Genomic DNA, 18294 nt, shown 5'->3' with positions numbered 1-18294 from the left:
AACCTGAGCTTTTATTAGAGACTGCCATGTTCCAGGGTTGGTTTGACTCAGCACTGACTTAAAAACTGAAAAGGAACTTCACATAGTGCAGACTGTGATATTATGTTAGAGAATGTGGAAAACTCCCGATTCTGTAAAGTATGTATATCCATAAGTATCTGTGTGATGGCATCAATTTGGCAAAAATGGACATTTCTGATTAATGTCAGCAGGATGTGAATTCAGTAGGCAGGAATAGAAGCTCTGTTGCTATGGCAGCAAATATAGTCATAGGCCTGCTGTTTTCTTTCCTCTACTTTTTAAGCAAATTATAGATTTTTTTTTAAAAGATTTATTTTATTTTCATTACAAAGTCAGATATACTGAGAGGAGGAGAGACAGAGAGGAAGTGGAGCTGCCGGGATTAGAACCAGCAGCCATATGGGATCAAGGCGAGGGCCTTAGCCACTAGGCCACGCTGCCGAGCCCACAAATTATAGATTTTTTAATATGTTAAATAACAACATGGTTCACTGTAGCTTTGTTTCATGTTTTTTATTAACTTGGCAAATTACAAAAGTTTATAGATCTTTCTAGAGCCAATTTGATGTCTGTTCTGTAAGTTTATTTTCTAAAACATTGTTTTAAAGACAGAAATCATCAATATATCTTAATTATGTTTTTATACTTTGACATGCTGTTTTCAGCTGTGAAAATTCTAAAATGGTTACTGATATACTTGATTCCCATTAGGAAAAGATAATTTTTTTAAAGATTTATTTATTTTTATTGGAAAGTCAGATATACAGAGAGGAGGAGAGACAGAGAGAAATATCTTCTGTCCGATGATTCACTCCCCAAGTGAGCACAATGGCTGGTGCTGCAACTATCCGAAGCCAGGAGCCAGGAACCTCCTCCAAGTCTCCCACACGGGTGCAGGATCCCAAGGCTTTGGGCCGTCCTCGACTGCTTTCCCAGGCCACAAGCAGGGAGCTGGATGGGAAGTGGAGCTGCTGGGATTAGAACTGGCACCGATATGGGATCCCGGTGTGTACAAGGCGAGGACTTTAGCCCCGAAGCCACCATGCTGGGCCCAGATAATTGTTTTTTTTCCCCCAATTATAGATAGCGTTGTTATGGTAATAAAAGATGTCAAGGTAGCAGTTTGAAAGACTGAAAATACTCCTCTGATTTTACCAGTGGTGCTAAACCTTCACATGCAATATGCATCCTACCTTAATTTTTCAGAATATTGGCACTGACAGAGATTGAACTAAGATGTAATACCCTGGTATTGCAGTTTCTGCACGTCAGCCTTGCTCTTTCTTCCTGTTTCAGATGTGATCTTAAGGAAAGTGTAGTCAGGAACTAACTAACTCTCTCCTCTTTCACTTCTAAGTGCTGCTACCAAAATTTGACAAATCTGCCATCTAGGTGGTTTTATTTGTAATATGGACACCTGTTATCTATAAACCAAATTGAAACCATACATTTATTCCATAAAACATCCCTGCCACAATTAACATAATCCTATGTATTTCCCAAAAGCCACAGACAATACAGTATATCATGATTATAAAAAACATTCCTTTGTATTAAGCATGTCAAGTGATTTAGTGACAGAAATCATAGTTTAATTAGATTATTGTATTTGATATTTTCTTTTTGATACCAACGACAATAATAACGATTCCTAGACCTATGATTATTTGATAAGCAATCCATCAAGCACCTTAAAAAACAACAGCCTGGGCCCGGCAGCATGGCCTAGCGGCTAAAGTCCTCGCCTTGAATGCCCCGGGATCCCATATGGGCACCGGTTCTAATCCCGGCAGCTCCACTTCCCATCCAGCTCCCTGCTTGTGGCCTGGGAAGGCAGTCGAGGACAGCCCAAAGCCTTGGGACCCTGCACCCGTGTGGGAGACCCGGAAGAGGTTCCTGGTTCCCGGCTTTGGATCAGCGCAGCACTGGCCGTTGCGGCTCACTTGGGGAGTGAATCATGATACGGAAGATGTTTCTGTCTCTCCTCCTCTCTGTATATCTGAGTTTGTAATAAAAATAAATAAATCTTTAAAAAAAAACCAACAGCCTTTTGAGATTTTGAAACAATCTAATACAAGAGAAATAACCCAAGTAGTAGTGACATTACCATATATACAATTAGATTATTAGATTTCCATGACTACAGTTCGATTTAATAATTTCTAGCCTTAATATGGATAAAACCCTAAAATACTAAAAATCAGAATGAATTCTAATTAATTTAAATTTTTAAATAATGCTTCTCACTAGCACTTTGAGGAAAGAGTAGAATGTGAAAAATTTAAGGAACAGTATTAGAATACTGCAGTTGATAAGGGTTGTAAATAGAATCTCTAGTGCATTAGAGAAAATAGGATATAGTGTGTGTTGAATGCTAGTATTTGTCAATACGTAGCACTTCCCTTGTGCTTTGTCCTTAACCTCTGCAGTTTATTCTAGACATCTTACAACTAACATTTTTCAGATTTTTTTTCTCTTAGTTGAATTGCAGGTTTTTCCCCATGGCCTGTGTAACACCTCTCCATGGATGTCTGAAAGGAATTTTAAAGTTAACATGTTCAAAATAGAATTCACCATGGCTAATTACATCCAGTCTTCACCCTTCTGATGCTCCCTGTATCATGCTCAATACCTAGGCAGTGTCCCTGATCTCTTCCTCACCTCCCACACTCAATCCATCAAAATAAATTTTGTTTCCTGTAACTTTCATTCTATTGCCTGCATCTCTCTGGAAAGCATCCCTCATCCTTCTGGTGGAGCCCTGGGGCTTCCCTAGCAGTTTTTCTTGTTGCAATCCCCATGCATAGGATGTAGCGTGATTCTGTATATCATTATTATCCCTTTGCCTAAAGCTCCCTAATCTCTTGCATCTAGTGTCTGGCATGAGCCACATTTCCTAGACTCGTGAGTAGCTTTAGCCCTAATAACACACCTCGGAGAGCTTGGCCCCAGCAACTTTTACTTGTTGGTGCTTCCTAAGTACTCCAATTTCCTTTATAATAATAATGAAAAAAAAAACCTACTTTGCCTGTTTGCTCATTTGTGTACTTCATTGTCCATCTCTCCATCTCTAACCCTTGGAATGGAATCTCCAGAGGCAGTCCTTTGCTGTAATGCTGCTTGTTGTCTCTCCAGTATCTGGAGTCTATTAGGGGGATAGAAGATTCCCAATAAATGCTTGGATTAAGTAAACAAACATTTTTCTTTGTCTAAGACTTAGCTGTGACTTTTTAAAAAACATTGCTTCAAATGTAAATTATTCGTTTGATTTCAATAATTCTACAGATAACCTCAACCATATCCAAGATAAAAACAAAAGTGAGAAGGATAATTCTCAGAAAAACCTTCCGGAAGAAGTTTGCTCTAGCTCTGATTGTGAAAATCAGGTCCTTGCACAACAAGACCATGGCCAGTTGGCTGCGAGCAAGAAGACGTCCAAACCTGAGAGAGAAGGACTCACACTCCAGACAGGTAAAAGGGAAAGTCTGTTTCCATTTTCATCAACCAAATAAGAGGGTGTATATTTTGGCACAAAAATTTTTGTACCAACATGGGCTCATCTTTTAATGCTATTTTCTCCAAGCAATTTGAAACACCCTCTTAATGATCATGTCTGTTTTGCACATAACACATTTTCTCCCTTGTTCCAGGTTCCTTTTGTTCCCATTTCTATTAGACGCAGCATCTGTCACCACGCACTTAAGCAGTGGCTGGCTGGATGGGCTGAGTGTGTCTCCTGGTGTTGCACAACTGTTGAACAGCTGCTTGTGCTACACCAGGCGCGCTGCCCAGGCTCGACCAAGCTTGGCTCATTCACATAGCAAGGTTGTTGTTTTGATATTTGGGAGGTGCCTGTAGACAAAATAGGTTAAGATTGACAGATTATTAGTAGTCATTTAAAAAATCATGGTTAACAGTCATAAAAAATCATTCATCTTTTATACATAATTTTTTCAATGACTACTTAGTTGGCTTTTTTTTTTAATCCTTAAGAAAAAGTTTTGAAGAAAGATAAATTCAAGACTGAATTATAACTGTATTGGGAACCAGCCATGTAGTGTTTCAGATTTAGTTACTTTCTGGTTGATTCCATGTATTATTTATAGCTATGATGGTTAGCAAATACCAGCTTCTGTGTCATACATCACTGTCTTTCCTGGGCCAGCTGGCAAAGTACTGGCAATAATTTTGGGTCATTTTCCTTGTCTTCATTACTGCCCATAGTCACCAACACTTGATATTTTCTTAGTTTAATATCCTATTTGTTTTAACGTATTTTTAACTTCTGTTGTAGTCAGAGGTCCTACTATATAGAGTTCACCAAATAAAATATATTAAAGACAAATCGAAACTTGTTGGGATGAGACTGTTGCCATTTTTTAAAATCAGTTACTGTTAAACAGAGATAAAATTTGTGGTCAGATAACTTGAAAATTAAATGTTCATTTAAGAATTTCTAATCATGTGGCTGACCCTCATCCCCAGATACAGCCAATGTGGTTGGACTCCTAGGAGCCATCCATTTCCATTCTCTCCCTTCTTTCCCCAGATACAGGAAGGAAAAAAACAATTGGAAGCAATTATCCACTCTCCCCTTTCCTCAACCCTCCTACCCTACTAGGTGGTCCAGATAGGCATTTATCTTTCTCAACTATGTAAACATCATCAAAACTAAAATAGATGTATTACTTTAAAAAAAAAAAAAAGCATTTCTAAGCTCTAGCAATCCTCCTTTCTTCTTCTCTTAGCCTTCTTCTCTAATTTCTCCAGGCCTTTCTAAAGACTGTCTTGGAAAGGGTCCTATCAGATAAATTTGTACATGCTTCAAGTACAGAGGGTTGACTTTAGGTATCGTTTGTGACTTCAGTTTCCTTGTTCCAGCTGTGAAAATTTCTTTAAGAGATCCTCATCTGGTTACAGGACAGAACACAGCACATTGAGCTCCACATCAGAATCAACAGCGGAGACTTTCATTCCCCGGACTGGCAATCCTCACCTATGCTGAGGAAATATTAGTTGTTAGTTGTAAGTTGGTCCTTTAATAAAGGATGTTTATAAGAACTTAGCTTGTGTTTACGAATACTTACTAAAAATCACTAGACTTTTAGAAATTCAATTCTGCTGGTAAATTTCACATTGCCCTAATCTACTCCAGAGAACATTTCCCTCACACCCATCCCTGCTTCCTTTTTTGCTTTTTTTTTAATTTTTCAGATCATTGAGCTGAGAACTCCATGTGAGATATGCTTCATATCTTTCTGCTAATGAGGATTTCCATGAAAAACAAGCAGAAAGCAAGCAAAGGAAGCACACGATGTTAAAAGTTTATTCTATCTACCTTTGCTTCTTAGGAACTAGATGACTTGTGCTGCTTGGGAGTTACTGTTCTGTTCTAACTAGAATTCCAGGAGTCTGAAAAGATGCCTGTGTCTTCACAGTTTGTAACATCTATAGTTTTGAACCATTAAATTCAATTATATGGAAATACTGTAAAGTGAAATGTGTTTCTTGGTGTAGTTGTTAGCTATCCAGAATTTATATTGACTAATTTGAACTTGAATTTGTAATTCCTTTTATCAGAGAATACCTTCTGATCTTTAAGCATTAATGTCTACTTCTTCAGAGCTGAAGACATTGATTATAGATATACTTCAGGTACACTTAAGAAAGAAAAAAAACTCTGCTAATTAAACTGGAATTAAATATCTAATGGCAGCCCAAGCCGTTCCACCCTCTATGGTTTTGACATTTCTTTTCTTTGTTCTGAAGGATGTAACACTTTTCTACTGGCGGGAGTAGCAGTTTGACCAATAACAGTCAGTCATTTTGTGCGTCTCAGTTACCAAGTATAATCTGACCACCTGTACTTCGAGGGATTGCATTTTCCCGGGTCTCATGGAACATTCAGTTATTTCTTTGCCAGAAGACAAGAAAGTGGAATTTTCTTTCAGTGATCTGTATTTGCTTCTTTAATATCAGATTACATTCTCCTATTGTGTGTTCCAGTATTCTACCATATAAAATCACTTTGCATTTTAATGTCAAATTATCAAATAATGTCAAAGTTAATATACAAGTTATATATGTATAGTAACATATATATGTATAGTAACATATATTTGTATAGTAATGTATAATAATATATGTATAGCAACATAGGCACGTCATGTGCAGTGTCGAGGTTGTAATGGTATACAACAGCACTGTCTTAAGTTTGGGCGTTTTAAGGCAGTGACAGCTACTTCACAACTCCCAGTTAACCACCGATGACTAAAATGTTGTTATTATTACTAACCATAAGACATGCCGATTTTAGAGATGTTAAAATGTAAAGGAAAATGCATTTTTTAATTCATTATACATGGGAATAATCCACAGATTGCATTTGTAAAGTAGCCTATGCCTTGATAAAAAATATAAAAATATATATATGATATATATGTATATGTATATATATATTTATATATACATATACATATATATCATGTTGACTTTCCACATAGAATGATGCCACATTCGTTCAGCTCTGGGCAAGTATTTTAAGAATCTTTGATGAGGTTTGGTATAGGTTAAGAGAACAAAATCCAGAGCCATACACACTGAGTTTAAATCTTCACTTGATCTTAGCCAAAAGGCTGAGAAATGATTGGATTGAAATCTTCTTTATTATCAGTGTGAGCTTGCAAAGTTAATATGCCCCAATTTCCTTCTGTGTAAAATACATTATTCATTTCTGAAAGGCGTTTCTATATGGGCTTAAAATTGTACCCGGCAGATCGTATGTGCTCAGTAAGTGTTTCCTATGATTATTACTTAGAGCTGCTATGATAAACCTGCCCCTCCTGCAGAACATACTGGACCATGGATTGCAGAAGAGCTAATCAGAGACTACCAAAAAAGAAACTGTTTACTCATCTCCTTTTGTGAATGTGAGGCTCCAGGCCATAGGGAATCAGGCATTTAAATCATCCTCAACATAGCTGTATCCTGCCAATAATCAGAATCATTCAGCCTCCACTCAAATCTATTCTAGCAGAAGGGATAGATTCTAAACTTCAGGCTTTTGGTAGTAGGAAGTTGCTCCTTATATCTAACACATGTCTTTTCAGCTAATTCTGAATATATCAGTATCTTCTTGAGTCATTAGCAAAAAAATTTAAAAGCAGTGGTTACCGTATAATCCAATAAAATGGCTTACCATGCTAGTTTTATTTCCAGTCCAGATACAAGCTCTGTCAAATACACCGATATTTTTTGAAAACAATTGCATCATTCTAATCTACAAAAGCTTTAAATAAGCTGTTTGGATAGAGAGTAAGTAAATATTCACATTCTCCGTTGTCTTCTTTAGTAGAACAGTTGAAGAATTCAGACATGCTGCCAGTATACGATACCCTAATGTTTTGTGCAAGTAGGAATACTGACCGGATTCACCTGTATACTAAGGTAGGCATCTTGAAACATTAGAATAAAACTTTCCTTTTATTCTATAATAAACATTTAATTTTACTTAGAATGACATATATACAGTTCTCTGTAGAGCAAATTCCTATGTTGTCTACAGACAATGAGAAGCAAAACAGCATAGTTATTGAGGAAACAGACATCACAACCAGACTGTAATCCAAATCTGTTACTGTCTGCATCCTCCAAGACACATTATTTTGAAATTCTCTGTGCTTCAATTTCTTCAACTGCAGAATGTGGAAAGGATTTGTCATCTGAATGAAATGTACCAAGTCTGAGAGAGCACTGAGCACTGTTCCAGGCCACAGTGCCTTGGTCATTTGTAGCTCAACCCTTTACAGAAACAGAAACCTGCCTATCCCATGATGAATAATCTAGGAAGTTTCTGTAGTACGAGGAAGTCTTTAAAAAGCATGTAGAAAAATGGAATTAAAAGATAAACTTATTTCAGTGCAAAAAGCCTTGAAATATTTGCGTAGCTTTTTTTTTGTTGTTAAAGATTTTATTGTTATTGAAAAGACAGATATACAGAGAGGAGGAGAGACAGGAAGATCTTCCATCCGTTGTTTCATTCCCCAAGTGAGCCGCAACAGCTGGTGCTGTGCCGATCCAAAGCCAGGAACCAGGAACCTCTTCCAGGTCTCCCACACGGGTGCAGGGTCCCAAAGCCTTGGGCCGTCCTCAACTGCTTTCCCAGGCCACAAGCAGGGAGCTGGATGGGAAGTGGAGCTGCTGGGATTAGAACCGGCGCCCATATGGGATCCCAGGGCTTTCAAGGCGAGGACTTTGGCCGCTAGGCCACACCGCCGGGCCCAATATTTGCGTAGCTTTTTAAACACTTATTCATTTATTTGACAGACTTAAAGAGAAAGGAAGAGACAGAAAGAGAGATCTCTTATTCTCTGGTTCACAAAAGGCCAAAGCTAAGAGCTTAGAACTCCATTCAGGTTTTCCACATGAGTGCAGGGATCCAAGCATTTGGGCCATCTTTCACTGTGTTCTCAGGTACATTAGCAGCAAGTTGGATCAAAAGTGGAGCAGCAAATTCCCCAGCTGGTATCATGTGTGGCAGCTTAAACAGCTGCCACGTAAATTTATTTTCATTTTATTTTCCACACTTTTTAATCTTTTTCATTTGACTGCTCAGATTCCTGCCATGGCCTTGATTATTGAAACTCAGACTTTTTCTAAAAAGTAATCTAAAATTGAAAAAAAAAGAAACTCAGACTTTTGAGTCTCCGAACTTCTGTGTACCCCCAAAATTGTTGAAGGTTTCGAAGAACTTGTTTAAATGGGTTGTACCTATTGATATTCATTGCTTATGTGCCTGAGAAAGTAGAGAAAAATGGACTAAGACCCTAAATGAAGCTCCTGGCTCCTGACTTCAGCCTGGTCTGGCCCCAACAGTCATTTGGGGAGAGAATCAGTGGATGAACGAACTCGACTTTTAAAATAAATAATAAATCTTTAAAATATTACTAAACTACTAATCAAGGAGCAGATGACTGAGATCATGACAACCAGAATCCTCCAGCGGTTTCCACATGGGATCCCAGGAGAAGAGACAGCGAGACCCAAGCCAGGCAGTAATCCATGCTCCTGCCCTTAATGTGCATAGACTGCAGGCCATGCACCACAGAGCCTGGAGATGCAGTGAGCTAGCCCAGGGGAGCATCAAGGACTGCTTAGTACATCTGCAGGCAGCCCTGAGTGCCTGTGAGGAGGAGGATCTCCAGGCTGTGGTCCTGCGGCCATCACACAAGAGGCACAGAGACGGGACTTGACGTAGAGAAACCAAGAAGAAGGTACTGGAAATTTGGAAGCTGTTAAACTCTTTCAACTATTTAAACAAGAAAATCTCTGTTTCTTGGAAGATCTAATTGGTGTTTTCTCCTTGGGGTTTTCACAAGGAAAAATGTTGCAAAATTTTAGGTGGAAGATGAGATGGGCTTGTTTCCAAAGAGCAGCAAAGCCTCGGTGACCCATATTCTGACTGCCTCCTGCCCTATGTGGCCTGGGGCCACTTCACCTACTTGGCATCACTGTCAGTAGTTTAAAATGTGTTTTTATGACTATTCTTTAATGTATATGTGCATATATATGTGTGTGTGTGTGTCTATACATATATGTCCCTTTAGTTTTTTGAAAATTTATTTCATTCTTTAGGGAGACAGAGTTAGAGAGAGAGGGAGCTAGCTTCCATATATTAGTTCATTCCTCAAATAGCCACAATGCTGACTGAAGCCAGGAGCTTGTTCTGGGTCTCACATGTCAGTGCACGGAACCAGGCTTTGGACCATCTTCTGCTGCTTTTCCAGACCATTAGCAGGGAGCTGAATCAAAAGTGAGGCAGCCAGACTTAAACCAGAGCCCATATGGGATTTCAGCACTACAGGCAGAAGGTTTATGGGTTACGCCACAGCACTGGCCCCAATATGTCCCTTTATGTACAGTGTTACATGTCATGTTCTAAACATGAGAAACTAAGCAGATGAAATGTTGACATATCTGTTCACAGCTGGAGTAAATTTGAGACCAAAGTTTTCCTTTTTTCCCTAAAAGATCTGAAGTAACAACTAGAAATAAAAGTCCGGATCAAATGGACTGCCTGAAGTTGTACCTCTTAAAAAGAAGCAGCATTCCGTATCATTTTAGAACTCTTAATTCAGCCAGGCTCACAAGTCAGAGTCATCATTTAGAAGTATACATTACAGTGACAAAACTAAACTTTTAATCAGTTTATAACAGTTTTCGTGTGTTTTTCTTTTCCAAAGTGATTGTCAAAGCTCTAAAATTTATTTTTCCTCTAAGAATTAGAATATGATTCAACTACTGTCACTGTAATACATTTCGTATGAGATGGTCTCCTTTTCTCTTTATAAAAGAAATAATCTCTGCTGTGTAATGGACTACACTCTTGAACAGGGTTTCTTTTTACTACTAGATTTTAACATAGAGTACTGATTATTGGGGACGAAATGCTGTTTGGCTTAGTCTCCTGGCAGTGTAGGACTAAGATTACTGCATTGCTTTGGGGTAGCAAATTTTTAAATAAGCTGTATCTTCCTTCTTTTATGTTTTGTAACAATGAACAGGAATGTCAGTCCATTTTGGAGAGAGCAATTCAGACTGTTTTTTTTGGATGACCATGTTTGATATGAAACATTTTTGTGATGATTATAAAGAAGCTTATGAATGGGGGAGTAGTTTGCTACTGTTGATTTTAAGGACCTGGTCTTCTGTAATGACTTGCAATGTACAAATTGTATGGTTTTGATATTTATTTCAAAGACTAGGCAATGGAGAAGAGTATGCCTGGATATTTGAGGCTATAAGCAGGAGGCTTGACCTACCTGTGGGCACTGGTGAAAGATGGGTCATTGTGGAAAGCCCACCTTGCTTAACTCCAAGTCCCTTCAGGGGATCCATGTTGAGTGGACTGTGGTCTACAATGTGCCACCTTGGTTTATCTTTTAGGAAACTGGGCTTCTAATTTATTATATTCTTCTAAAACACTTACAACAGACAAAAATGATTGAATACTGTTTTCCTAATCTATTATCAGGACAGAAAACAGATGAACTGTAATTTCATACCTTTGGAAATAAAATTAGACCTTTGGGAAGATTTACCAGCAAGCTTTCAGCTGAAACAAAATCGCTCACTGGTAAGAATAGTTTCAATAAAATGGTTTGATGTGTTTTAAATAAAAAGGCTCAAGTAATTTTAATGATCATTTTGAATTTAATAAAAGAGCACTTTGTGTTCTGTTGCAGTCACATCACTAGTGGCATTTTCATCTATCTAGGCGGTACCTATTAATTACTCCATTGCTAAGAATAAATGTGAAATCTGTTTCCTTGGAGAGTGATCACACCTAGAGTTGCTATTTCTGCAGATAGAATCATTCTTACCTCATTTGATTTCTTATTCACAGGATTAGCAGCTGCGATGTTTGTATCTGACAGAATCACATTTTATCTGTTAGGGCTAAGTATTAACAGTGACAAATTGGTATAGTAGGGATGATACCATGTTGAGTGATTCTCACCTCATGGTCAGAGGCACCAGTGGATTGCAACAGGCCAGGTGCTTGCTAGGGTGGCCTTCATTCTCATCTGTGACTGATTTACCATCTCTGTTAAAAAGGATCATCATGTACATACCAGCATACATTTTTTTTTCGCAAGAAAATAGTGACTTTTTTAATCCCTTGAGTAGAAATGAAGCACTGTCCACAGATCAGCCTCACCTGTCTTAAAAAGCTTAGCTGTTTTCTTCAGTACCATCTATTCCTGACTCTCAGAGTCCCAGGAAATAGCCTTTTTCTTTAGGACAGGCTTTTTTCCCTGTGACAGCTTGGGCATCAGATACAAAGCAGTCCTCAGAGACTAGACTGTCACCATGTCTCCACTGCAAGACCTGCTGTCTCCAAGAGCAGTTTTGTGCCGGCCGCTCAGGAGTACCTGCTTCCAGATGTCCTTGAGTCTCAGTGGGCACAACCTCATTATTGGGCCCCATGCACATGCAAGGCACACACCACAGACCTCTAGAAAATCTTTGGATGGGAAGAGATCTCTGGAGAACTGGCCATGAGCCATTTAAATAAAGATACAGACACTGCACAAAACTAAAGAAAGCCTGACGTTAAAGAATTAAAAGCCTGTTTTGGGTGGGGGTTATAATAAACTGTCAGTTTTCTGATGTTGTAAAGAGCCTGTCTTTCAAAGGAGGACGTCTGGTGAGTTGTTCACTCTATATTTCCTCATTCTCTACCAGATTTTAAGGTTTGTTCGAGAATGGAGCAGCCTGACTGCAATGAAACAAAGGATAATCAGGAGAAGCGGGCAGCTGTTCCGGAGCCCCATCCTTGCTTTGGAAGAAATCACCAAGCAACAATCCAAACAAAGCAGTACCAAGAGGTGCACACTGCCTTTCTCTCTGTATTTAGTGATGTGCTAATTCTCAGTTATTTCCACAAAAGATCTAACTTATCTTTTTTTTTTAAGATTTTTTATTTTTATTACAAAGTCAGATATACAGAGAGGAGGAGAGACAGAGAGGAAGATCTTCCATCCGATGATTCACTCCCCAAGTGAGCCGCAACGGGCCGGTGCTGTGCCGATCTGAAGCCGGGAACCAGGAACCTCTTCCAGGTCTCCCACGTGGGTGCAGGGTCCCAATGCATTGGGCTGTCCTCGACTGCTTTCCCAGGCCACAAGCAGGGAGCTGGATGGGAATTGGAGCTGCCGAGATTAGAACCGGTGCCCATATGGGACCCCGGGGCGTTCAAGGCGAGGACTTTAGCTGCTAGGCCACGCTGCCGGGCCCTAGATCTAACTTATCTTATAGAACCACTACTGAGATCCCAATAAGTTAAGAGGGAATTACGTTTAAAATCATAACTACATTATTTCATAGCAATATAACTAGATAGTTAATGAATCTGATCAAATCCATTGGAAATGATCTGGTTTTCCAGGTCTTACTTATTGTCAGAGGACATCCAGTGACTGGCCAAGCCTATGGCATGCTAAATCATGGAAAGCAGTCCTCTCCTCACACATCAGAACATGCCCTTGGGCCCCCATCGTCCTACTCTGCCCTGCTGTGGCATAAGCGTTGGGCAGATGGTTCTGTTTGAATGCACTACCATACAAGTAATAGAAGGTCACTATGCCAGCACTAATCTGAAAATCCAAGTACTAAAATGCTCTGAAATCAGAATCAACTTGTGTGTCATTGATACTCAAATAGGTTTGAATTTCAGAGCAGTTTGGATTTTCAGGTTAGCATTTTTCAGCTGGTTAAAATCTGTTCATATCCTGTCTACGGCCATACCACCCTGAATGCGCCCGATCTCGTCTAAAATCTGTTCATATCCCCCAAATTTGAAAAATTCTAAAGTCTGTTGATCCCAAGTATAGCAGATAAAATATGCTCAGCTGTTTTTTCTTGTCCATGTTTAGAAAGAAAAGGAGAGGAGGGGAGTGTAGAGTGGGGAAAGGAGAGGAGAGGAGGAAGGGAGGAGAGGTGACTATCACACATTTTGGACAGTTGTGTCTCATCTTTTCAGGTGCTTTTCTTAGCTCCATACCTTTACTTTCCCATTCTTAGTACCGCAGTTCAGAGATAAGACATGGCAGAGCAACAAACCAAACAGCAGTGCTGGCGGAGAAAGCACTTTTGCACTTATTGTCTCCAAGTATCTGTCATCTCTTGTCCTTCTCACATTCCATCACTCTAAGGCGTCATTTCTCTAGCTTTTTTCTTACAAACAGTTGAAAAAAATCATCCATGATGGTGGAGAGGTTGCAGGTGAGCATGGCTGACTAATATTTCTTAGGAATTCTTAGGAATTTCTTAGGAACATGGTTCCCATACCGTGGGAATCTCCAGGTGTTTCAAAGCATGGCATGAAATACATTTGTGAGAACAAAGAACAGTATCTGTGAAAAGTTTAAACAGTGATAGAGAAATAAATATATAGTAGCTGTTACTGGTAGAGAAATTTTTAGGATACCTTAAGAACTCTTCAGGAATTTCTTAGGAAGGTGGTTCTCAGTTGGAAATAGTTTTACCCCAGAGTTTCCATGTATGGAGACATTTCTGAGTTGTACAGTGAGAGGATACAACTGAGAATCTCATGGGCACAGGTCCAGGATAATGCTGAAAAATCCAGCAGTGAATAAGACTTGACCCTCCAAGAACTGTCACAAAATGTCTCCTAGTGCCAATGTTGAGAAATCTTGTTCTGTGGTATAAGATTGGGGGATCTCCATCTCTTTGAACTTTGACTTTCAAAATAAATAAATAAGTCCAAAAAGAAGGAAGGAAGGAAGGGAAGGGAAAAAAAGGGAAGGGAAGGAAGAAATGGAGCTGCAGGACACGACCTGGCACCTATATGGGATACTGGCATCACATGCAGTGGCTTTATCTACCACATCACAATGGCAATCCTCAATAATGTACATTTCCATGAACTTTCAAACATGACATGAAAAAAAAAACTTTTTAAGGTTTATATTATATATTTTCAAGTATAGAGTTACAGAGAGGTCTCCCCCTTGCTTGTTTACTCTGTAAATGGCCACAACAGCTGGGGCTGCACCAGGCCAAACTCAGGAGCCAGGAATTTCTCTTGGGTCTCTCACCTTGGTGCAGATGCCCAAGTACTGCTTTCCTAGGTGCATTGTCAGGGAACTAGATAAAAATTAGAGCAACAGGGACTTAAACTGAAACCCAAATTGGATGTTAGCACTCCAGGTGGCAGCTTAACCCATTATGTCATACGGGCAGATTTATTTATTTTATTGGAAAGGCAGATTTGCAGAGAATGAAATATATAGAGGAAGATCTTCCATCTGCTGGTTCATTCCTCCAGTGGCTGCAGCAGCTGGAGCTGAGCTGATCCAAACCCAGGAGCTTCTTCTGGGTCTCCTGCATGGGTGCAGTGTCCCAAGGCTTTGAGCCATCCTCTACTGCCTTCCCAAGCCATTAGCAGGGAACTCATAGAACAGCTGGAGGGCCCGGCGGCATGGCCAAGCAGTTAAAGTCCTCACCTTGAACGCCCCAGGATCCCATATGGGCGCCGGTTCTAATCCCAGCAGCTCCACTTCCCATCCAGCTCCCTGCTTGTGGCCTGGGAAAGCAGTTGAGGACAGCCCAAAGCTTTGGGACCCTGCACCCGCGTGGGAGACGCGGAAGAGGTTCCTGGTTCCCGGCATCGGATCGGCACAGCACCAGCCCGTTGCGGCTCACTTGGGGAGTGAATCATCGGACGGAAGATCTTCCTCTCTCTCTCTCCTCCTCTCTGTATTTCTGAGTTTGTAATAAAATAAATAAATCTTTCAAAAAAAAAAAAAAGAAAGAGCAGCTGGAACATGAATCAGCGCCCATACAGGAACCCACCACATGAAAGGTAAGGCTTTAGCCACTGAGCATTGTGCCAGGCCCGGCCCCTAAACTTTTACGTGTATTTTTTTCATGAACTTTCTGAAATATCTGTGTAAACATGTATGACTTGGTATATATATGTATATTTATATATATATATACACACACACACACATAAATCTACATGTAAATATACACACAGATATTGATGGAAAGGTACATACTTATATTCTCAATATTTCTTCCAGTTTTCTGTTTTCCACATTGCATCCTCACTCTTAGTTGAAATATTGATTTTTCCCCTTTCTTATTTGATCTCAATAAACTTCATACCAGAAAGTTAAGCCTAGTCCAGCCATCTCTGAACATGTCTCACTATTTTACATCACACATGGATGACCACTTAAAATATGAGCTGAGAAAGATGATCAGTCATGTGTAAAAACAAAAGTGATTCATAAAATTAATAGAAACTACAGTCGGATTTACAGTGTTATCTATAAAATTATATGTAGACAATGTATTAAGGATATAACTAGTGTTAATAAGTAGTAGATTGATCAAATCTGTTGCATCTTAGCTAATTGTTTCTTAGCTATCGCTTCTTTTTGGCTTAGATCAAGTGTAAATAATCAGATTTTTTTTTAATTATTTATTATTTAACTTCAGTAATTACATTGTATTATGTGACACAATTACATAGATACTTGGGTTCTCCCCACCCCTCCCCAAACCCTCCCACCATGGTGGATTCCTCCACCTAGTTGCATAACCACAGCTCAGATTTTTTTTTTTTTTAGATTTGTTTGAAAGTCAGAGTTAGGAAAAGAGAGAAATGTTCCATCTCTTGGTTCACTCCCTAAATGGTTACAGTGGCCAAGGCCAGACCAGGCCAAAACCAGGAGCCAAGAGCTTCCTCCAGATCTCCCATATGGGTACGTGGGCCATCTTCCACAGCTTTTCCCAGGTCACTAGCAGAAAACTGTATCAAAATGCTGCAGCCTAGATATGAACTGGTACCTATTATAAGATGCCAGCATCTCAGGTGGTAACTTTACCTGCTACACCATAATAGCAGCCCCCAGATCTTTAAGAGCCACCTGGCCAAGGCTGGGAAATTACAACACACCTCTGTTATCTCACTGTTCTGTAAGTCAGAAGTCCAAGTTGCCTCTTGTTGGCTTCCCTGCTCTGGAACTCGCAAGACTGAGTTCCAAGGGGTTGATCAACCCTAATTGATGGGCTTAGGTAAGGATCCACTTCCAAACTCATTCAGATTGTTGGCAGAAGTCAGTTCCTTGTGGTGGTAGCACTGGGTTCCCAGTGCTTGCTGGCTGTCACCCAGGGTCCATCATCAACTCCTCCACATCTGATCTGAATACAAGTGCCCCTTCCTCTCAGGGTATGGCAGGGTACTTGTTATAGCTCTGCCTTCCTCTTCCACTTTCAAAGGCTCCTGTGATTACATAGGTCCCACCCAGCAATCCCTGTCATTTAAGCTCAGCTGATTAGTAACCTAATTGCTAAAAATATCTCACCTAATACATGTAAGGTCCCTTTATAGCATGATCTAAATTAGTCATTGTTTAAAAAGCAAGAATCCTATGGGGAATAAGGGCAAGTATCGTAAAAATTCAGCCTACTATACAACTTTAAAAACTATTGAAGGTAGAACTGGAAAAGGATGAGGATTTATTTTAAGGCGTTAGGGATGGGAATGAGGAAAGAAGATGAAGAGAGGAAGTGTATCTAAAAGTGTATCTAGAAAGTTGGTGACCGATTAGTTAGGAGGTCTCCAGGGAAACCAAACTCAGGGGACACTGGATTTTTCCTGTAGAACTCCTGTAGGTGTTTTGGGAGAAACCCCATGTATCTCTGAAAGCAACTTAGAAGCATGAGGCTGTTAGGAATCTGTTAGACTCACTGGTTAGGCACTGAATCTCTTTCCCTCTCACTGTCCTGTCAGTTGACTTTGTAGAAGAGAAAAATACAGAGAGTCTCCAGATTTGGAAAGACCAGTTTCAGAGGAAAGGCGTTATTCTGAAAACTCAAAACCCTCCTTACTCCATTCTGTTTGCAGAATACTCACAGCCACATTTTGCTGCCTAGCCAGGAGTGGGGAAGATTCGTATCACAAGGTATTGACTTGCTCCAAAAGAAGACGTTGATATTGACTTTGAGGATTCCCCTAAAAGCAATGGCTGGTGTCCAACCAGATTATCTTCTGGTGATATTCAACAGGTCAGAGGCCCCATTCAAATTCAGAGCTTGCAAGCAGGCAGCTTTTGAGTAGCTCACCCTTGGTTGTGAATGGGACCCAAACTACCAACCATTGTATTGGTTCCTGAGTGAGTTCCACTTCTCAGAGGCAGGCCTGAGTCATTTGGAGCCCTGTCTTGTTTAGGAGAGAACATTTATTATCCTCTACAACAGCTGATTTCCAAAGCCCATCAGCAACCCAGAAGCTTTTTTTGTGTTCAGTAGTGTTGGCCACTTGCCGACACTGTCTTCTCTTGTTGCAGAAATTGCCATCCTCCATTTCTAATCTAGAAATTAATTTAATAGACAATGTTCTCCCTTCTTGATTTGCCAAAGTTAGGATTTACCATAATGCTTTTGAGAGTTGTTGCTGTATTTACATGAGCTTCCTAGCAAACCTCAGTGGGAAATTAAACGCTGGCAACTTTCTACTCAGTTTGAAAAGTTGTCAACTCCCTTCCTTGGGATTGATGGACCTGTTGTTTTTTTGTGTGTGTATGTGCTTATATGTGTGGTTTCCAAAAACGTGTACTTAAACTTCTTATAGGAAAGTCAGAAGTTATTTTTGGTTCCTAAATCTCTGGCTAGATTCCTCAGCATTTTTTAAAACTGCTGAACTCACTTTCTAAGCTGTTAAACATTGAATAATAC

The 18294-nt window shown here is 39.8% G+C and overlaps 1 protein-coding gene across 3 annotated transcripts in view; it reads left to right on the top strand.

The window, feature by feature from the left end:
• The window catches only part of ZRANB3 (zinc finger RANBP2-type containing 3), a 207633-nt gene that overhangs the window by 175644 nt on the left and 13695 nt on the right, over positions 1 to 18294 (top strand). For 2 of the 3 annotated variants that reach the window (XM_058664438.1, XM_058664439.1), the window contains 4 exons: positions 3307 to 3492; positions 7373 to 7467; positions 11054 to 11155; positions 12268 to 12410. In XM_058664438.1, the coding sequence (XP_058520421.1) occupies positions 3307 to 3492; positions 7373 to 7467; positions 11054 to 11155; positions 12268 to 12410 (526 nt within the window). The remainder of the gene's footprint in view (positions 1 to 3306; positions 3493 to 7372; positions 7468 to 11053; positions 11156 to 12267; positions 12411 to 18294) is intronic. The other variant, XM_012928208.2, reaches the window with a different exon arrangement.

Source organism: Ochotona princeps, chromosome 5 (assembly GCF_030435755.1).
Source record: "Ochotona princeps isolate mOchPri1 chromosome 5, mOchPri1.hap1, whole genome shotgun sequence".
In the NCBI taxonomy this organism is placed as follows: Eukaryota; Metazoa; Chordata; class Mammalia; order Lagomorpha; family Ochotonidae; genus Ochotona; species Ochotona princeps.
This window is presented reverse-complemented; position numbering and strand designations above follow the sequence as displayed.